At 43.4% G+C, this 22,210-nt stretch overlaps 1 protein-coding gene and 1 long non-coding RNA gene across 2 annotated transcripts in view; one reads left to right on the forward strand and one right to left on the reverse strand.

Moving 5' to 3' along the window:
• Positions 1–5,886: 5,886 nt before the first annotated feature.
• On the reverse strand, positions 5,887–10,969 carry SPRY2 (sprouty RTK signaling antagonist 2). The gene is made up of 2 exons (XM_036832003.1): positions 10,591–10,969; positions 5,887–7,682 (listed from the first exon to the last, which is right to left on the reverse strand). Exon 2 carries the CDS (start codon positions 7,629–7,631, stop codon positions 6,684–6,686), a length of 948 nt encoding a protein of 315 aa, XP_036687898.1. The 5' UTR covers positions 7,632–7,682; positions 10,591–10,969; the 3' UTR covers positions 5,887–6,683.
• Positions 10,970–13,065: 2,096 nt separating this feature from the next.
• LOC118884196 overlaps positions 13,066–22,210 on the forward strand; it is a 118,687-nt gene continuing 109,542 nt past the window's right edge. The window contains exon 1 of the long non-coding RNA XR_005017226.1: positions 13,066–13,153. This is a non-coding gene — a long non-coding RNA (uncharacterized LOC118884196). The remainder of the gene's footprint in view (positions 13,154–22,210) is intronic.

The following is a 22,210-nucleotide window of genomic DNA, read 5'->3' on the forward strand; positions in this document are numbered from 1 at the left end:
GCTTGTCTCCAGAGCACATGAACTTCAAGTACTACAGAAAAGTAGGTGTGTGGACATATATACTTACAAATGTACGGTGTTTTCCATTAGAAGCATTTCAGAGGTTTAGCACTCAGATTTGAAATTCCAAAATTATGGTCACAGCAATCCCCTCAGGTCCTTTGTCCTCTCCCTCCCTCACACAGCTGATGGCTGTCCTTGCCCTGTCTCAGAAGGATATATTACCTTCTCCCCACTACTCTCCTAGCTTCCTCTTAGCAGGGTTTCTCAACAACAGTGTTGTTGGCATTTGGGGCTGAATAATTCTTTGTTGTTGGGACTGTCCTGGCCAGTAGAGGATGTTTAGCAATTTGTCTCTACCTGCAAATGCCAATAACTCCTCCTTTCCACCCCCAGTAGTGAAACCCAGAAATGTCTCCAGACCTTGGGAAATGTCCCCTTGGGGGATCAAATTGCCCAGGGCAGGAAGTGGGTAATGCTACCAATCATTTCCTATGACTAAAAACCTAAGTCCTAGATCATTAGCTTCCAAAGGGCTGTGGGCATCATTCTTATTTTGCGAGTCCACGATCACAGATCTAATGCTTTCCCCCCCACTTACTGTAACATCTCTTACACTGAAGACACACCATAAATATGACATCAGTGACAAGAAATTGCACTCTGAGCCTGTAGTTGTTATTGTTCCTGTGGCAGGGCAAAGGCTCAGAAGACACACTGTTGGGTCCGTATCTTGTGATACGATGATTAGAATCAGATCAATGATGATTAGAATCAGATCAATAGTCTGTAAAAGAACCACTTCCAAAGTTTAAGCTCAAAGGTACAGTATAGTGTTAATGAATGCTTGGAATGAAACCAAATTAGGCTGTATCCTAATTGTGTGACATCAAGACCTGAATGCGAACGTTGATCGTGTGATCACTGGTCCTGGAGTCAGTTCCTCATTAGCAGAGGGACGGGTCAAAGACAAACATCTCTCGACACATCCTAGCCATTAGTTTGCCAACATAACAGCTACTAAATGTTGATCCCAAGGCTCTGTTTGTGCTGCTGCTCGAGGCATGCTGGGCTGCTTGGTCACTAGGCTTTATAATGTTCACAGTGACCCTCAGATATGCATCCTTGAACGCAGTTCCGAACTTATAAAGATGACCTTGTAACGGGAATCTCAGGAACAACTTCTGCTACGACTAGCAGCAGATATTAGGGCTACTTTGTGCCTACTGTGGAGCAGGAAAGCTGGGTCTAGGAAGGATGCACGAGACTATTAAGAACTTGGAGAAATGAGAGGCGATACAAATATGATATTTACCAGAACCTGCTTGACTGTGAGCCCTATTGATGCAAGTCAATAAACCAGATGTTATTTGGAGCTCAAAACCATTTCAAAAATGGAAGTTGTGTTAACGTAGTTGCCAGAGGTGGTCATCTGGGCTTTGCGAGCCGTGTGGACCTGGGAAGTCAGGTCTCAGGCATTGTTTTTTGGTAAGGGCGGAATTGCTCCAAAGCTCAACTACTTTCTTTCATACTATCATGAATGCGTTTTTTTCTGTTTCATTATCCCCAATTTGTTCTTCACAAGTATTCATTTTTCTAGGTACAGAAGCAAGCTAAAATTATGGGTTAGTGACAAGAGGGAAACTCTAGTAAAAACTGGAAAAACAAGAATAAACATATCTTTACAACTTATGTCTTAGTTATATATCTTAAAAATGTATTTTTTAATCCACATTTTTTAGGGAAAAGTTTTAATTAATCATGAATCATAAAACTAAGAATACAGCAAAGTATAGGTGTTCAAATATTAAACATCACTACACTTCATTTATTTATTTAAAATATTTTTTTTGCCACACCTCACGCTTGTGGGATCTTAGTTTCCCAACCAGGGATTGAACCCCAGCCCTCTGCAGTGAGAGCTTGGAGTCCTAACCACTGGACCACCAGGGATTCCCCTCTACATTTCATTTAGAATTTAAGATATAAGCATGGTGAACACAGTTTTATTTAATGAGTAGTGGGAATTCTGTTGCCTCTGCCTCAGCAAAAAACTCTGTGCCTATTTAAATATCTGTAACCATTGCAAAGCCTTGGAGATCAAACCCACCGTGAACGCATCAGTGCTTTACCCATTTTCTGTCTCTCATAGCACCTTGCTTGTGCCTTTGCTGTGGAAAGTCCTGGCTTGCATTAGAGTCACTAATCCTTTCCTTTTGTACTTCAGCCACTGGCCCTGTGATGGGTAAGGAGTAGGCATTCAAAAAAAATGTGTTCAATTGAAATGCCTAATTTTTGGGACCCAAATTCCATTCCGGGGGTGGGGAGTGTGGTCCTTGTATTAAGCCAAATTTTTAATGTCTTCTCTGTGCATTAGAACTGTTTTGAGAAATTAACTCCTTCAAGGTATGCTGAAGCCTTACATGACCCATCTAGCCAAGCCAGAGGCCAAGGCAACAAACAGGCTTCGTTCTAATCTCCTTTAATAGTTTATTAAAAAAATATTAGTTGCCAAGTAAGACTGGCTTTTAAAAATTCTTTAGGTCAATCAAAATGCAGTTTTAAATAAAAATGTGAAACATTTGGTAAAGGTTTAAGTGCTAATCTTTTTTTCTTATTTGCTCTATTTCTATATATTTTTACATTCTCTCTCTATATAGAATATAATGTGTGTTATATTCTATATAACATATATTCTAGATATATTTCTCTTTTTTCAACTACAAGTTAAATGAATATCTTAAATTTAATTTTGACCAGAGGTGCACTATCACTAGTGGAATTCACATTTTGTCTCTCATTATTCAAATAGTTGTCTCTCATGATGTAAGGAAGGTGGTGGTATGATATCCAAATAAAATGCAACTATAGGATACAGTCTGACAGCTTTATCCTCCCATGAATGGCCAAACCAGTGGTTAAATATTCCAGATGTAAAGTTTCACTCTGATGATCAGTTCAGCCAAATCAGACAGGCCTGATTTTAAAATTCTGCTCTAGTCTTCAATCAATGGAGACCCACCCTTGGTATCTTGCAGAGAAATGAGGCAACTGGCCTAATTAAAGTAGAAATTAACATAACTTGTGTCTTAATGAATATTGAAAACCAAAGAATGGATACTGATACAGTATTGATGTAACTAGTTAATGCCTATTTTTATTGTTCTTTACTAAAGTAGTGTAAAAGATTGTGCACAAGATGACAAACTTAATGTTTTTGATCTACACAGTTTAACCCATTTTCACAGTTGAGACTTTTGCACGTACATCCTGGTCCTTCTGCACATTTAAGAGAGGAAGGCAAATGGCCTGATTTGGATATAACTACAAGTGAAACTCGAAACCCATTAAACCCTTGAAGCTTCTGACATATACGTTCAAAAGCATTAAACCCATCAACTGTCTATCCAATACCTCACTGCACTGTGCAAAGAGCAAACTCATTAATCTGACATCATCACTATCTTATATATCCTGGAGGCAATCAGTCCTTGAGACAAAGGTGTATTGGAGAAAGAAGTCATGCAAAGTTTGGTTGAGAGTACCTGTATTTGGTTTTGGCTTTCTTCTTTCACAGACAATGCCCAGAGCATGCTCCAACATGGAGAAACCTGGCAGAGCCTTAAAGTCTCCTCCTCAACACACATAAATGACTGTTTTCAGTAACAGCAATCAAGTTGTCATCCTTAAATGAATCTCAATATAGAGAATGCACAGGTTTCTAAAAAAATAAAAAGGCAAGAAACCAGAAAAATATATAGTTAAGAGACCCCTAAATGCTAAGGGGTCAACTAATGTTGACTGTATCATTATACTTTTAATCTATCGCAATATTCAAATAATGGCCATTGCATTATCGACTGGTATTTATAATAAGAATTTTCACGAACTTGAGGTGATTATTCCTTTACCTCAGTGAGATGACCTGGAACATTTAAAATCTCTTTAACACACTGAAGAGTGAGCACCATCTGTTTTCAATCTGTTTAGATATAAACATTTTTTATATTCTGAAAATGAATTCTATACTGGTTTATAGACAAACTCAACATTTAATAGGTTAGTTAGAAGCTTCTTGAGGAATCCAATTTTCCTTATTTATCTTTAAATAATTTTGATTGGGACTTCATATACACTTACACCAAGTCCTCTTCTAAATTCAGCTGGTTTATCACTATGTTCTACATTCAAACTCGTGAATTATGCTTTACAATGGATTCCATTAAAAAAAAAAGCTAAATTAGAAAGCAATATCTAGGTCAGTAGTTCTCAAACCGTACATAATCACTAGTGGAATGATTAAAAATGCAAATCCCTAGGCCACACGATCAGAGATTGATTCCATAACCATGGAAAGAGGTCTTTATTCTACATCTTCAATAAACACCCTATTGCATCTGATTCAATTTGTCTATGTAACTCTTTGAAAGCTGCTCATGTGGTTTAAAAAAAAAAAAAGGACTCACAATTTCTATACCAAAAAATTTCTCAGTGCATATGGCAGTTTCTGATACACATTCAGAAACTGGTAGTCAAAATTTTTGTGCTTTACAAATCCTGAAAACTATATGATGAATAAGAAACCCTGTCCTATTGTTTTTTCAATATTCTAATTCCTCTTAGACCATAATGGTTAGATATGAGTATTAGAATTGCAACATTCAGTATCCCAGGGTTGAAACTTAAGAGTAAATAATTTCTAAATTAATTTACCCTTGTGTTTTGTTTTTTTTTTTTGGAGAAAGCTTAGAGGAAACTGAAGGTCCTTATAGCAATGTCTTGGTTTAGGAGGCTATATAGTTTCTTGAAAGCCAATTTCAAAAAACAAAACAGAAGACAGCCTGTACTAAGACCTCTTAACCTAAGAAAAGGAGCCTTAGAACAGGAAACGAGAGATTAAACAATAATGTCAGGTAAATCATTTCCTAGACTTCCGGTGACTCTTGGCAGCAAAAGGTTGTGCTTTTGGAAAAAAAAAAAATCAGCCATAAAGTGACTAATTAATCAAGTGACTTATTACAAGTAAGAAAACCCAATATTTGTCAAGATGGGCTTTTAGCAGCTTGCTGTGTGTTTGCGTCCAAAAGATAACCGCAAACACTGACTTTTTTGCCATACTGCATCTTTTCTCAGTGTAAAATTTAACAATTTTCTGGATAATTTGATTAAATAAATACAACAGGGGCTCTCAAGGTGGCCTGCTTGTGCTTGAATTATTAGGCCAATACAGGATGAAATTTCATGATACCCAGCGCCTGAACCAAAACAAGTTATGTTTTCCATGTCTTTTCTAACATAAGGAACTTGGTATCATGGTGATAAACTTAAGAGTCTAAAACCAAAGAGACTAGAAAAAACAGAGCCATGATCTGCTAAGTCAAGAAAACATTTTTGCCTCAATTATAAGCTTTGATCTGTGTATACTGCATGCCTGACACACAGAGGACAGTCAATAAATATTTGTTGACATGAACTCATTTCTCTGGTCTTGAATTAGCCTTATGACAGTCATTCTCAATATTGTATATACAGAAAAAGTCTAATGGTTCATCTTTTAGGGAAGTCTCCTGAATGAATAAGTTAAGACTTTTTTTTTTAAACCTGCAAAACAAAGGCTAGTCTGCAAATCAGTAAAACAACAGGAGCCAAAAATGAGCCCTCATATGATTAATACTATTAAGTGAGTCAGGTGCTCGGCTATTTCTCTCCTGACGGCAAGTTATCTCTGAAAATCACCAAATCTCCACTCTACTTGAAAGCAGCAACCATAAGATAATCTCATAGACAAGTGAAACAATTCCACTGAAATGCTATCCTTGACATAAAATGGTTTCTTTTTCACTTCAAAAAACAAAAGAAAAGGTAAAATAAGACAATCCAGCTCAGTTTAATTTCAAACGTTAATATATTTTCTATTTTATATTGAACATATGCATCTGTAACCCCTCATTTGCAGCAACTATCCCATCCTCATAAAAGGGGCAAAATTTGTAAGATGCCTCTTAAAATAAATATTCTTCTTTATAAAATAATAAAACTTCAAATAAATATTCTTTACACTAAACAATATGTTGAAAAAATTAGAAAATAAAGGTAGAATTTTACTGTAACTGTACAATATACATGAAGTCCAAAGGGAAATCAGAGTCTTACAATAAAGGCTTTCTGTAAGGCAAAATACAATCTAAAAACATACTGATTGATTCACATTCTTCCGAATGTACAACATATTAGTATAATATTTTGTGACTGTGCCACATAGTATGGCACAACTTGTTTTTCACAGTTGCAAATATTATTGTATATACAAAAATATAGCACATTATCTCTGGAGAAAACAATGGGGAAAAAAAAAGTCATTTGCTAATTTACAAATTTTGCAAGTACTATTCACAAACAAAAACTTTGCCTAGGAGTGTCTGTTGCTTTAGCTTATGCAACATGTAGGTTGCCAAGATCTGCATCACATACTCTGAGCTCCATTAGCTGAATTCTGACACGCGTATCAGTTAAAATGGCACATGGACAAAAAGCATTTCACTGCAAACAGCAAAGGATATCCCAACCCTCTATCAACAGTGCCAAGATTTCTAACTGTTTAGTTGGTTGCATATGTGTGTGTTAAAAAAAAAAAAAAAAAAAGGGAACAATCCTTATCACAGCAATACTCCTGATTAACGATGCTATGTTGGTTTTTCAAAGTTCCTGGGTGGGACAGTGGGAACTTTGCAGCAGACTGTGTTTGAATTTTTACAACGGCATCCAGGCCTGTTCACCCGGTCATAACACCCCTGGCACAATTTAAGGCAACCCTTGGCGGGAAGGTAACACCATAAACAAGGCAAAAAGAGGGACATGACGCCCATGGCCGACCACCGTGCACAACAGTGAGACTGGCTGCAGGAACACGGGCTGTCAGCACAGTTGTCCTCGTCATCATTGGAACAGTGATAGAAGAGGCCTTTCACACAGCACACGCACGTCCCGTAGTCGATCACGTTCTGGGCCGAGCAAAGGCACTGCTCGTGGCAGATCCAGTCCGATGGCAGAGGCCTTGGGTAGGTGCACTCCTTACATTTGCACTTGCCGCAGTCCTCACACCTGTAGGCGTGCAGCCCCAAATCCTCCTTGCTCAGCGGCTTAAGCTCACCTGGCTGGAGTTCTGATTTGGGCTGCACCCGGATTATCCCATCAGCAACAGGCCCCGAGGAGAAGGATGATCCCAAGAGCCTCTGTTCAGAGGAAATGCTGCTGGTACTTGTCCTAGTACTGCTGCGAGACCCCGAGCTGACTGTGCTGATGGACCTGGACAGAGTGGCCCTCGCAGAAGCGTGGGCCTGTGAGTGCTGGGGCCTGGGGGGCTGGCGGTGCTCAGGCAGACCGTGGAGCCTCTCGTGTTTGTGCTGAGCGGAGGGGCGAGGTGCAGGCTTGAGCCCAGGTCTGGGGACCACAGTAGGTCCCTCTGTGTACTCATTGGTGTTTCGGATGGCTCTGATCTGATCCAGAGACAGCACGTGTACCTGCTGGGCGAGGGCGTCTCTGGGGTCGGGCTCCCCACGCTGCCTGCCGCCGTCACGGGGTGCCTGCAGCAAGGGCTGCGATCCGCTGCCACTCTGAGCTCTGGCCTCCATCAGGTCTTGGAAGTGTGCTCACCCCAGTAGGCTTAGAACACATCTGAATTCCTGCGGAAACCAAGAGGAAGGAGACGGTTTACACTCCAGGATACTTCCCACTCTCCACCCCCTTGAGTTAACTCTTCACTCCCCACTTCCTCTAGAGAAACAGGCTTTGAAGCGGAGTTGCTGTGGAGGGTATTCGGACAGCCATCTGATCCACGCCTGTACCAAAAAGTAAAAATTATGGCTGTGTATCAACAATTCTTTAATCCTGTGATGTGTGGTGACACCAAGCTGATCTTTGTTTCAATCGCGTAAGTAACAATTCCTTACTCAAATAAGCATAAAATCTGCAAGGTTCAGGTTCCATGTAAAACACTGTGGGAAAGTAGTGTTGGAATATATAACATTGATACTGACATTTTCAAAAGTTGAATACCTTTTCAGATTCTGAAAGAGGTTTAAACTTATCATGGTCATTTTTGCCTTAAACATCAATAAATACAGCCTAGAAATTCTTGGTTCTTACTTTAAGTCTGCTTTTACATCAAATACCTTGAACTATTCTGTAACTTTATAAAACCCCATAGGATGAACCTGACATGCAAAAAAAGTAAATACCTTCCCCCCCAGGAATAGTTATACATTTTTATACAACAATCATGCATTATCATTAACTACACAGTAGCACAAAGTTATAGAATTAAAAACACACCAATTCAAATCCTGTCAGGTGCCAGGACTACAATAAAGCAAACTTACACCAGGAGCAACAAAAAGACAGGAACTTATTTTCAACTTCCCAACAACTTGAGAATCACATATTGTACAACCCGAGAGCCTAGGAGAACATTTTAAATTCTGCCAAAATCTTAACTACTTTGCCCATTTCCAAAAACCTAATAATTGAGAACATAAACTGGCGGTAACAGGAAGTGTTTTAAAAATTCAAGTGTCACATCTCAAATCTATCATCCTGACAAGTAACCGCTTAAATTGCCACCTCTGTAAAATTTCAAAACTACCACCCCCTTTGCCAATCAAGTCTACAATGACTAAAAACGCGCAAAAGTGGACTTTCATCCCGTCTGGCTTTTTAGAAAAGAGACACAGGCAGGTGACACACGCCTTCCAATTCGGAAAAAGGCAGAGCTGGAGACCGGATCTCAGGTCCAACAGAGAGGCAGACGAGATCGCGCTGCTCTTTCTTTGCTTTCACCCCGTTTATCGGCTCTATCTGCGCACCGACACCGTCCCCAGCAGGTGGGACACACAGTCCGAGCCCCGAGGGACCTTTTTCCGGGAGGACTGACGCAGCCCAGAAGCCAAGCTGGCCCCCCTGCGCACAATTCCGAGACGGACAGACAGGCGGGGGGCGCGGGCGCCTCGGAAGGGGACGTGCCCTGAAACGCTAGAGCGCGCTTCCCCCTCTCTTCCTTCCCAGATAGAATCTCCCCCACCCCAGAGAACTGCCTCCCAGCTCCAAGAGGGAGCCACTCCACCCTTAGGCGGAGGTCACACCGCCCATCGCAGCACGTTCCGGCCAAGGCCCTCGAACACGGGGCACTGGTTTCCAGCCCCGACGCCGCGAGGAAGAAAGTCCTGCCTTAGACATAGAGCCGGGACTTCGAGGTCTAACCCATGCACACCGGGCGACTCCACCCTGCGCTGACCGAAGGGGCATTGCCTGCAATCTGCAAACGCCTATATATTAATAAAAATATCTATCTATATACATGTATATATTCCTTAAAATCAAATAAAAAAATGCTTTTAAAAGAAAGAACACTTTCCAGGGTCCCACGCCGGGCGTGCAAGACCCAGATCCCTAAGCTGGAAACTTTCCGCGCAGATTTGCTTGCAGTGCAAAGTTAGCATCTTTGCGGGCAAGGAGGTTTACTAGAGTGATTTCTGCTTATCCCTGGCCTCCTTCGCAGCACCCCTCCTTCTCCCGCTCCCTCGCCCCCCCCCCCGCCCCCCGCTTTGAAAGCGCTTTGAAACCCCCATTAAGAACAGTGTGTGATCAGACTAAGGATTAGGGGGAAAGGACTTCAGCACAAGCAAGGGTGGGGCAAACCGACACAGAAACCGCTTTGTAAAAACGCACAAGATTCCGAATTAAGAAACAGCAGCAGCAACAAAAAAGTGGATCAGCCCATCAAAGGAAAAGGGGGAAAAAAAAAAACAAACCCTAGCCTCTTTTGCCACCTATTTTCAGGTAATGGAAAACGATCGCGACCGCTTGATGACCTTCTTCCTGTGCTGGGTCGGCCCAATCTTCTAAAAATAAAAAAAAAGCATGACCCAAGCCGACCAAGGCGAACGGAAAAAAGAGAAAGCTGCACTTCCGAACCGCAGAGACGCGGCGCCAGGCAGGGCGACGCTCCCACCCGGCTCCGTGCTCGCCTGTGTTCACACCGAGCAGAGGCGGGGGCTCCCTCCACCCGGCACCCTGTCCTTTTTTCACACGCGAGGTCTAGCTGCCCCCGCGAGGCGAGCGACCCACGCTCCCTCGCTAACCCCGGCGCCCCTGCCTCGGGACAGCCTCTCTCAGGACGTGCCTTCCCCGGAGAGGAACAGGTTAGCAATGCGAGCGCCTGCAACGGCGACCTGGAAAACACAAAGTGTTTTCCCTCCCTCTCCCGCTCTCAGCGCCCAACTCGCGGCCAGTGCACCGCCGGGACCCGACTCGCCGCGAGCCGTCCGCCACCCCAACCCCCCAGAGCGCGGGCGCGTGGGGTCGGGTACACTGCACCCGGCGCGCACTGCAGCCCCCGCCGAGGCAGACCGAGCCCGAGGCGAGGCAGACCCGCGGGCAGCTCCCGGGTTCCCCACGGAAAACCTGCGGGGTTAGAGAAAGGGAGGCCGGAGGAAAGACGGACCCCACTCCCGGTCCGGCTGCACCTACTCCATGTTGCCCACAACGCGCCGGCCACGGAGCCAGGAGGGGAAGAGCCAGTCAAACGCGCCTCACCGTGATCGCGGCTTTGCACCAACCCCTCTCCGTTGGATTCTCTTCTTCCTGCGATGTGCAAATAAATCCAGCCCCGATGCAAACTTTTTCCCCTCTTGCTTCTAAACTCTGCTTCAGTCTAACTTCCGAGCAATCGGCTGGACGAGAAAAGGAGAGGAAAATCCGGAGCCAAGCCCCCAGGCGATGAACACTCTGGAGATCGGGGCTGGAGGCGACCCCCTTTCTAAAAGCGCACGCGGAGTATTTCCTCTTTTTTCTCAATGAACTGGAGGCCAAAGCGCCAACGGCGAGTCTCCTTTCTTGGCAGATGAGCGAATGAGAAAAGAAAACGGCCTTACAGAGAACCTAAAGCCAGATGGCCAAGTCGCGCGGCCGCGGCCGCGTCCGAGCGGAGGCGGCGCGGGGGCGCGGGGCGGCAGGGCTGCGGGCCGGGCGGGCGCGGGGGCCTGGGCGCTGCGCGCTCCGCCGGCCCCTCTCCTCCGCTCGCGCTGCGGCGCGCAGCTCTCGGCGGTGCAGACTGGGCGTTGTGGAGGCGCGGCGGCGAGGCCGAGGCGGGGGCGGTGGGTGCGAAGGAGGAGGAGAAGGAGGAGGAGGAGGAGGAGGAGGGTCTGGGGCCCGGACGGGGGGGCTCGCCGTTGGCTTGCGCCCTCGCCTTTCCGGAGGAGGCAGGGAGCTCTGCGGCGGCCGCGGCAGCAGTAAATGGCGTCATGTGGATCCGAGGCGGAACAGAGCAGTTGTTGTCCCAGAGGATATATCGCATCCGGTCCCAGCTCATTGGCTCCGCGGGGCTACATTCACTCACACTCCAGCGCCCGCCAGCGCTCCGAGCCGCAGGAGGCATTCAAAAGGGCAACTGCGCCGCCCCGCGCGTCCCTAGGCTGGTCCTGCCGCCCGGGCGCCGTCACGCGGGGTGCCCGCGGGGCCGGGCTGGGCACGGCGGGGTCAGTTTATCTAGTTTCAAGGAAACACTGACCTTAAGTTTTCCCCAGGGGCCATGAGGAAGAGCCTTAGCTCGGCTGGCTTAGGGAACTTTCTCCCCACCACTAGGAAAAGGGAATGAACATTTCAAACTAATCCGGGCCAGGCAGTGTTAGCATTAAAAACAAGTTGCAGGTTTTGAGACTTCATTCGGAATCCATTGCAAGCCAACCTCTCCCCTTTTCTGTTCCCCCTCGAGGGGGCGACGGGGAGAGAAGAAGGGGGAGGGGAAGGGGAGCGGGAAGTGAGGTGGGAGGGCTATTGGTTTATTCTTTGTCTACTGGATTAACCCGATTATACACCAGGCACCAGCACAAACCGCCTCTCCCACCTCGGAGCTGCGTACGAGAGGAACGGAATGCAGATTCGAGTTTCAAGTGACTTCTGCTCTTGCCGGGATTTGCTTTTGATTGTGTCGATGTGTAGTTTTTCGGTTTAATATTAGATTTTATTTTTAAAGGGGCAGTCAGCTACAGATGGAGGCTGTCTGAAGATCTTTCTTACTGTTTTGTTTGACGCAACAGCGGAAGGAAACTCTACAATACAGGCCTTTTTAAAATTAGTTGATGCAGTCATACACACATAAACGATTACTAAGGGCGACATCACGGGCTTCTGAAATGGGAGGGGGCACGCTGTTTCACTGCAGATGTCCTCCTCCACTTAACCAAAAGAGTCACCCTTCATTTCCGACTCTCCTTGTCACGTAGAACCTTTCCCAAGAAGATCCTATTGTCCATTTTGAAGGTGCTCTGTGTTTTCCCACTTTAAAAAAATATGTATACGTATATACAGATAGAAAATGCATACATATGCACGGCTCTAACTGCCGTTCATTTACTAAGAAACGTGCTTGCACGTGGGAGCACCGGTGGGAAAGTAACACCCCTCCCAACACACTCCTAATATTGGATTCTAATGATTTACAGAATGGTTTTACTTTACAGAGAAGTACGGTCAAAACTCCCGAAGAGCACCTGCGATCTCGCCGTGCTGGGGTTAGAGTTCTTGAAACAGTGCTAGGAAAACGTGGTGCTAGATTTCCCGGGTCCGGCTCCAGCCCACATCCGTTCACAGCTACCCTGGCACTCGTTGCCTGCTCCCGAGCTCTCGTTCTGGAACGTCCCCGTACCGTTCCCGGCCGCGCCGCGCTCTCGCCCTGCCTTCTCCATGTTTCTCTAGGGCTCTCTCTCCTCGCCCGAGGTTTGGACCCAGAGGTGGCAGGGGAAGTGGCATGCGTTATTTCCGGGCGCTGGCCTACGTCCCCCCACCCCTCGGGTGAGGGTGGACCGGGCTACGTCCGCCTGCTCCACGGCGTCCCCGGGCCTGAGGACACGGGACGACTGCCCCCCCCCCCCCCCCCCCCAGCTCTGGCCGCTCGCCCGACGCCCGAGTCCTTTCAGCCTCCGGGTGAACTCAAGCGCCGCTGCGCTCACGGCCCGTCGGGCCACCAGGGGGCGCCCGCCCGCCCGGCGCGGGGCTGAGGCTGCTCTCTTTCCCGGGACTCAACGAAGGCAGGCGGAGGTGCCTTCCAAAATGCACCTTGGGCCGACTGGTTCACAATGAATAAAAAGACATTTATTATGTAAGTGCAACAGCAGGTGGCTTTCCCTACCCTCTTCTCGGAGATGAGGTACCAGGTGCAGAGGAACCCCGGCTTTTACCGAGGGGACGGACTTGGGGGCCAAAGCCAGGGTGCGCAAGGCTGGTGGGAACGCGCTGCCTGAATATGGCCAAGTCTCCGGCAGAACAGGTGAAAGAAACGCCTTCTCTTCGCTTCCTCAAACCCCTGCACCCTATGGCTGCTTCTTAGGAGACACTTGTGCCCAGGCTGTGCTCCCAGCGCTGCAGGAACTCTGTGAAAACACGTTGTTCTGGTTCAAAGTATAAAATGGAATTTAAATTAGAAGCCTCCGGCTGCTGAGAGTACCTTCCATTTTTACTGAATCAATAGAGAAGAATCTAGGAATTTATACTTATCTTTCATGAGCTAGAAGGAATCCCATGTAATCTAGCTCTTCCTTCTTCCCCATCAGCCTCCTGTTTGCAAGCTGGGAAAACATTTAACCTATAACTTAAGCACAAGGTAAAAACGAGAATCTGTTGGAGTCTTTCTAATTTACTCCTTACTATTTAATTTATTATTTATTATTACTACTTTTCAGAAGTGGTGTATAAAGCACTGTATTGTGCCTCCAAAGTTTACTTAGTTGTCACCCCAAAGAAGAATTATGCTTCTAGGTATGCGTGTGATTGCACACACAATGAAGTGTTTGGTGCAGCTATTGTCATGTGTCCCAAAATTGATTCTCATGTTACATGCCAAAATTATAACGGGTTAATTTTGGAAGATACTTTAAAATTTTGAAAGGATGTTATGTAAAACTTCACAATGAAGCTCATTTTCAAACGTGCTGTGGAGGGTTCTAGAGAGGCACCCCTCATGTTTGTCCTGTCCCTGATGTTGAAAAACGCCCAATCCTTGGAAACGCCTGCTACACCAGTACTCACCTCTAAGTTCTCTGGAGGGACCAGGTAACATGCCCGCTTAGTCTGAGCCATTGAACAGGACTGTGTGTTGTCATACTTTTGCGATCTCATCTCTGCCTTCATTTAATTTTCTGTATTCATTTCTTTGGATTTACTTCATTTTATAACTATAATTACCCTCAATTTGTTTTTTTCAAATGAGGCAGTGTATAAACTGACGTGAATTTTGCCTCCCCCAGTCTGTTGGCCTACTGTTTACCAGTAGGTCTGTTGGCCAAGTTAAGTCAGATATTTTCAAGGTTGCACGTAATCATCTAAGCTTCTGATTTATGTCTTAGTAATGCGAGAATGTAGTTTTAAACAACTCTAGTTCCAGTTTCTTTGTGAGATTGACCAAACCACTTGGGCTTACTGGGTTCAGACCCAGGTTTGATAACCAGAGAGATATCTTGCAGTGATATGATGCGTTTTTGAGACAAAGAAGAATATTGATTATTTGGTTATTTTATTTTATTTTTTTTTAGTTTTATAACCAAGGTGAGTTATATATGTATTCGTATTTAAAGATGGCCCAGAATACAACAGCGTATACCGCTTCCACGAGTAACAATTTAGTATCCCAATTGCCTTAGTAAACAATTTATGCATGGACTCTTCTGGGAGGGACCTTCCTAAGTTAAAGAAAGGGCTTTGCAATAATGACCTTTTGATTTGACAGCCAGGACTGTAGTCATTTCACTTTTTTGAATTGCTTTGAATCTCCAAATTCTATAGCTGCTACCTTTTGGAGGGAGCTGGGAGTGGCTGCAATAGGAATTCAAAATAGAACACTTGAGTTCTTATCTACATCCCTAGGAGGACTGGGGACAGCTTATCTCTGCATCTGACCTTCTTTGGTGATGTCCTTTTATCCTTAACTAAACTGGGGAAAAGACCTGCAGTTATCCCTGGGTAAGAGAAGTGGTTTGATGAGTTGATCTTAAACTGGAGTCTCTGGTTGGTCGGGTCTTTTTTCAGAGATCTTATATTCAACCTGAATCCACCTGGTGGTTTCTACTTGTTAATCAGTCTTCCTGCTGGCTCCATGCACTTTATTACTACAATTTATGCAAAGTCAGAAGTGGACTGAATTTCTGTAACAAGGCAAAATTTCTCTGCAGTCCAACATGATTTTTCTCATTATATTTCCAGTATATTTATCCCTTGACCTTACAGTCAAGCTTCTTTCTTTGTAGGACTGATGTGTGCAGAGAAAGTCTAATCAGTGAGACCACAGCACTGTTGCTTTGCCTGTCCCCAGATAGCCCTAGGTTTATTAGTTTTATTCTGTTTGTTTCTAACATTTGATGCCTTTATTTTGGAATCTTTTTAACCCAAATGCTAAAGTGAAAATCATAAATTGAAATGAGTATTTGGATATTACTGGCCAAGCTTAGTAGCAGTAGGAAGATTTTAGCCTCTGAATAAATAGGAAGTTTGGGTTTTAAACTTCCCATTATGTGGACACGTGATCAAAAGGGCACAGGAAGTTCATCCTGTTCTCTAAGGAAGATGTAGTCAAACAGATTCCACGACAGCCATTCTGATAATCCAGATGCCATAAAATCCAGGCTGCCAGCCAGCCCTGAATTAATAATCTCAGTGAACAGGTCAGGTCTAAAAATGTTCAATATGGTAAATGGAATATGGGTGCATGCAGATTCAATTTGTTCTTCCTGTCTTGTTCCTTTGGACAGGAAGTATTTTGAAGTTTCAGTGAATTGTGAATCATTTGAGAATATCGTGGTGTTATATAAACCAGCTTTTCTATACAAACTGTGTATTGGGTGTAACTCTTCGAAAGGCTAAACTGCTCCAAGGATCTGAGGGAGTCTATGTCAGGACTGCCTTGGACTTAGTGGGCTGGAACTGAAATAGAAAGGTTCTTCACCATCTTATTCTTAAAAAAAAAATCACTCTAAACGTTATCCACTCAATAAGTGCTTTCCAATAAATGAATGAAATTAATGAATGTAATTAAAATAAGTAAATATTTTTTGCCTTAATTTTCTTTCATCCTTTTTTTTTATAAATTTATTTATTTATTTTCGACTGTGTTGGGTCTTCGTTGTTGTGTGTGGGCTTTCTCTAGTTGCAGCGAGCAGGGGCTATTCTTCGTTTTGGTGCATGGGCTTCTCACTGCGGTGGCTTCTCTTGTTGCGGAGCACAGACTCTAGGCATGTGGGCTTCAGTAGTTGTGTCACCGGGCTCAGTAGTTGTGGCTCACGGGCTCTAGAGAGCAGGCTCAGTAGTTGTGGCGCACGGGCTTAGTTGCTCCGTGGCATGTGGGATCTTCCTGGACCAGGGCTCGAACCTGTGTTCCCTGCATTGGCAGGCGGATTCTTAACCACTGCGCCACCAGGGAAGTCCCTTGCCTTAATTTTCTTAAAGCAAATAAAGAGTTTTTGGATTTTTTAATGGCAGAACTTGAGTCATTCCGTTAACCTGGAAATTACTACTGTGTTTTGTGTAATTATTAGGAAGTGACTGAAATAAGTTTGTTCAGACCATGATTTTTAACCCCTGAAATAGTAAATATTATAAAGTTTAAGAAGAAATCTTTATGGAAATTGTATGTGCTTGGAAAAAAATCTGTAGGGAACATCTACTCTCAAACTATATACTAAAGAAATTAACAAACAGGCTGATCATGGGGGGCTAAAGAATAGGTAAAAGAAAACTCATGAATTTTTTACTTAAAAAAGTGCATTTGGCAAAAGCCTAAGTATATTAATAATTAAAATTAAGTACTAATCTGTAGTTTCAAATTAAGAAGTTAGCACTTTGCTAACCTTCAACAATGCATTTTTAAAATAGCTTCAAGAAAGCCACCAAAGAGTGAACCATTTTCGCCTTTCATGTTCTATGTGAAAGTCCCCTTGCAATTTTGAGAAACAGTCTTCACACCCTGTTTACAGTAGAGCAACATACTTGCGTTATACCCTAAAAGATGTTAAAACCATGCGCGGGCAAAATTAGATCTAACAATTTTTTTTTTTTAGCCGTCATTCCTAAAAAAAAATGATACTGAAGGTTAAACTGTTACATGTCATAATAGGTTCCAGAGACGTTGGGGGTTTAAGAAATCTGGAGTTAGGTTCAGGCTAGGTCATTTGGGGCCAATCTCATCGGGATGCCCTGATGCTCAAACCCCCTCTCCCGCCTTTTCATTATTCCTGGGTTAAAGATCCAAGTCCTTAACCCAACTTCCTGGTGCTACAGTCCAGCCCCTTTTCCTTCCTAGCCTCCTGTTACTGCACACCCCCTGCTTTCTGCCTTGCTGCTGTGACTATTACCTCTGTATATGCAATCTCCCCTTTCACTTTTTTGGCCTTTTGCTGTGTTAACTCCTACTTATCTTTCAAATCTCTGTTGTCTTTTTCTCAGGAAACCTTTTTCTGACCCTTTGACTAGGTCAAACCTCCCTTGTTCCTCTCCTGACCTTCTCTGCTGCAAACATACATATAATTGAGTGATCATTTATTAACTGTCTCCTTCGCTGTATTCTAAGCTCCATGAGGGCTGGAATCCGAGTCGGGTGTTGCCTGCCATTTTACCCGCAGCACTGAAGGCTCTGGCACATATAAGTAACTCAAACATTTTAAAGTAAGATGAATGAATGAATGAATGAGTCAGGCAATTAACCTTAGTGCCCAACTGTAAAAGAGTTGCTGTTAGGATTGGATGATATGAAGTATCTATGAAGGCTAGCATATGGGAAGCTCTCAATAAGTAGCAGTGATAATTTCAGTTAAATTGGGCTTGGTAGTTTATTTGGTAAATGAATATGGTAAATGAATATTTAAATATGGTTTTGCCTCCATATTTTCAAAAAGTTTTAAAATTACATAGTAAGCACAATTTGATTTATGTATCTTATTTGTTTGTGCTTATGTAGGGATAAAAATAGAGATTTAGAACACGTTTTGATTGTTATTAGCTATATTCAACTATTAATAGTATTTCAAAGAAACCTTAACCTTACACTGATTTTTGTTTTCATGTGACCTTCTCAAAGTAGGTAGAGAACTTTAGGGAAGATGGGACTTATTTAGCTGATGTTGTTGTTTCTGACTGGAATGTCTCCTCATTGAATTACTTGTTCAGGAAATCTTAGAGGCTTGAGAAATGTGAGTTCCTTCTTATTTGAGAGTGGCTTTGACATTTGGGCTCTTACCAACACAGAATTTTTAAGTGTATATTTTGGGGATGGAGCCCTGTGTCTGAAATGGTGTTAAAGCTCTATCCCCCGTTAGGAAGAAGATGCACATTCACTTACATTAAATGGTGTGTGGCAGAGGTATTTGCTGTACACTGGAAGGCTATGATGTTCCATTGTTCTAAATTCTTCAGGTTATTATGATCCTGTGAAGGTGAATGTGCGATGACTCAGAATAATAATATTTAAGAGTCTTGAACTATATAACAAATCCTATTCTCCAGCATTCTGGGGAAACACATGTCAACCACTCTTTCTTATTGAATATCAACATAGCGTGGCCTTCTGGGGGCAGAATTCCTCTCTTCATGGCCTTGGCCTGGGAGCCACTGGTTCTATCACTTTGCTCAAGGGTTTGAGATGAGAACTAGCTAGTTTCTGACTGCAAGGAGCTGACAGTCTAAATGGCAGGTGAGACAGATAGCCATGAAAATACCGGAAAGCCATTCAAGGGCATCTACTAAGTCAGTTTTCAACTGGCTGCTATTGGTGCTTGAGGGTTTGTTGGCTCAGCAGAGTTAGGGAGGATCCCAAAGGAGGCAGCCACTGAGCAGGGCAGTGGGCCAGTTGTTAGCTGTCTTTGGGCCTCAGTGTACAGGTCTATCATTCTCCCATTTTGGCAGTACATTTTGAGTGGTTTATTAAGAAGCTAAAACTCTCTGAATATATACCTAGAGTGTGGGTACAAAAGACCTTTATGTCTCTAGTACTGTAACTTTATAATGGAATTCAGATAAGATAGCTCTAGACAGAAGCTGAAATATTTGAATTTCCCTAAAGAATTCTATAAGTATATTCAAGACATCATAGGAACAGTTTCAACCTCAGGCAGGGCCAGGGTCTGTGGCAACAGACAAATGATGTTCTTCCCATTATTTGGCATCCTTTTCTCATGAACTTTACACAACTGTTAAAATAATTTGCTTTTATTCCTTACCTTTTAAACTACTTTTCAAGTTATTAGTGGATCATGATACTTCTGAAACCTAAGATAATACCAAATGTCCTGGGCCCATGGTGCCTAAGAGGCAAAGGGCATCTTCCATGTGGCAATCATTAGCATTGCAGTTCAGCAGGCATTATAAATCAAATCACCCAGGATTGGGAGGGATTTAACATGCTTTCAGTAAGACAGTAGAGATTTTACCAAAGGTACTGTTACCCTACTTATTGAGATATTTAGGTTATTCAGAATATATTTTTTAGAAAAACTCTATCACGTCCTGAAGATGACCCACACTCTAATTTGATCTCCACAAAGGTTTTTTTTTTAAAAATTAATTAATTAATTAACTTATTTTTATTTTTGGCTGCATTGGGTCTTTGTTGCTGCACGCGGGCTTTCTCTAGTTGCGGTGAGCAGGCTTCTCATTACGGTGGCTTCTCTTGTTGTGGAGCATGGGCTCTAAGCGCGCAGGCTTCAGCAGTTGTGGAGCGCGGCTCAGCAGTTGTGGCTCGCGGGCTCTAGAGCACAGGCTCAGTAGTTGTGGCGCACAGGCTTAGTTGCTCTGCGGCATGTGGGATCTTCCCAGACCAGGGCTCAAACCTGTGTCCCCTGCATTGGCAGGCGGATTCTTAACCACTGCGCCACCAGGGAAGTCCCTCCACAAAGGTTTTTTAATGTACGATGCGTGTCTACACAGCCGAGTAGAATTATGAATTGAGCCTTATCCAAGATCTAACATACAGTTAACCTCATTCAGTTGGAAAGTTGTATTTTTTTTCAAATAGCAAGGGTTCTTGCTTTATTTTCTAGATCAATGGTTCTCAACCCTGGCCATACATTAGCATTACTTGGGAGATTTTTTAAAAATTAGATGACAAGATCCTTCACATAGAGTCCATTTTAGGTTGGTCTGAGAGGGGGCCTTATATAAATTTCTCAGTCGCCCACTGCCTTAGTTTCTTCACCCATAAAGTGGGGATAATATTATTTTCTATGTCCAAGCATCATCATGAGGGTTAAATGAATAATGCATGTGGAGTTTTAGAAGAAGTCTGACTTGTAATAACTCTTCTATAAATGAAAGTCATTATATTATTATAATGAAACCATAATAGAGATTCATAGCTCACTGAGAACAAGAATAGAAAATGCAGTAGACACTAAACAGAGCATGTTTAGTAGATGAAAATGCTAGAACAGGCTCACGCTTGCATGCAAGAGCTCATTATGGGTATCTCTTCTCATCTCCACATTTAGTGACATTAGGTTTGAAAATCAGTCATGGTGAGTTTATTTACAACACAGAAATCACCAAATGCTGAAATCAAGGGGCTTTGTTTTGTTTTATTTTGTTTTTTGTTTTTTGTTTTTTTTGTATCCCAGAGACCCAGTTATTAACAATATCACCGCAAGAGAGGATTGAGACAGCTGGCAGGGAGGTCTGGGGTGAAAAACATCATACACTTACTTCATGATTTAAATGGCCTGGGCTTGGACCAGGCCAGTCATGGCCATCTGTCATTCATGGACCTGGGGCCTAAGTTTTGAATCAAGAATCACCAGAGTGTGATTGAACTCTCAATCAATCATTAGTTCTAAGTGTTGGGGCAAATTATTTAATCCTGCTCTCAAATCTTAAGGATCTGAACTCATAGAAACAGAGAGTAGAATGGTGGTCGCCAGAGGCTGGTGGAAATGGGGAGAGGTTGGTCAAAGGGTATAAACTTTCAGTTATAGAATGAATAAGGATTCTGAGGATTTGATGTCCAGCATGGTGGCTATAGTTAATAATACTGTATTGTATACTTGCAATTTGCTAAGAGAGTAGACCTAAAGCATTCTCACATGCACACACACAAAGTAACTATGTGAGGTGATAGATTGTTAATTAACTTGGTTGTGGAAATCATTTCGTGGTATATATGTGTATCAAATTATTATGCTGTACACTTTTAAATATATTACATTTTTAGTTGCCAACTGTACCTCAATAAAGCTGGAAAAGAAAAAGCAACTAGGGATTTGCGGGGATATAGCAGGGGCATAGGAAGCCACAAGATAAACCTGGTCCACCTAACTTTATTTAGATTCATGTACATTCTTTTTTTTTTTTTTTAATTTATTTTTAACATCTTTATTGGAGTATAATTGCCTTACAATGGTGTGTTAGTTTCTGCTGTATAACAAAGTGTGTCAGCTATATGTATACATATAATTTAAAACACTCAAGTGATATGAACACATTTGAGACCACAAACTAACCTGGTACTATAAGGTTAGCTTTTTTTTAAATAAATTTATTTATTTATTTATTTATTTATTTTTGGCTGTGTTGGGTCTTCGTTTCTGTGCGAGGGCTTTCTCCAGTTGTGGCAGGCGGGGGCACTCTTCATCACGGTGCACGGGCCTCTCAGTATCGTGGCCTCTCCTGTTGCGGAGCACAGGCTCCAGACGCGCAGGCTCAGTAGTTGTGGCTCACGGGCCTAGCCGCTCCGCGGCATGTGGAATCCTCCCGGACCGGGGCACGAACCCGTGTCCCCTGCATTGGCAGGCGGACTCCCAACCACTGCGCCATCAGGGAAGCCCTCATGTACATTCTTAAAACCCAAGCCCAAAGTGATGATGATGATGAAATCCCCCTGAAGTCTACTTTAGGTTAGTTTTGGGATGCTCCAGGAGCGCGTTCAGCATCCTTTGCCTTTGTTGCGTACTCAGGTGGAAACAGATGGAAAGTACTGGAGGGTCTCCACACCTCAGTTTCCTCATTGGTCAGAGCAGGATGGTTGTCAGACTGATATGAGATAATGGATTTTAACCACATAGAGATTGTAGTTAGTGCCTCCGTTTTCAAGAACGTTTGCTAGGTCAGTTTGTGACTTAGGAACTTAGAGCTAAGTAAGCATCCAGCCCAGAGTCTGAACTTTGACCTTGGACCTCAGTAGCCCTAG

The sequence above is a fragment of the Balaenoptera musculus genome, chromosome 18 (genome assembly GCF_009873245.2).
Source record: "Balaenoptera musculus isolate JJ_BM4_2016_0621 chromosome 18, mBalMus1.pri.v3, whole genome shotgun sequence".
Taxonomy (NCBI): domain Eukaryota; kingdom Metazoa; phylum Chordata; class Mammalia; order Artiodactyla; family Balaenopteridae; genus Balaenoptera; species Balaenoptera musculus.

Coding starts and splice junctions, on each gene's coding strand:
- SPRY2 (XM_036832003.1), bottom strand. CDS start 7,631: ATGGAGGCCAGAGCTCAGAGTGGCAGCGGATCGCAGCCCTTGCTGCAG.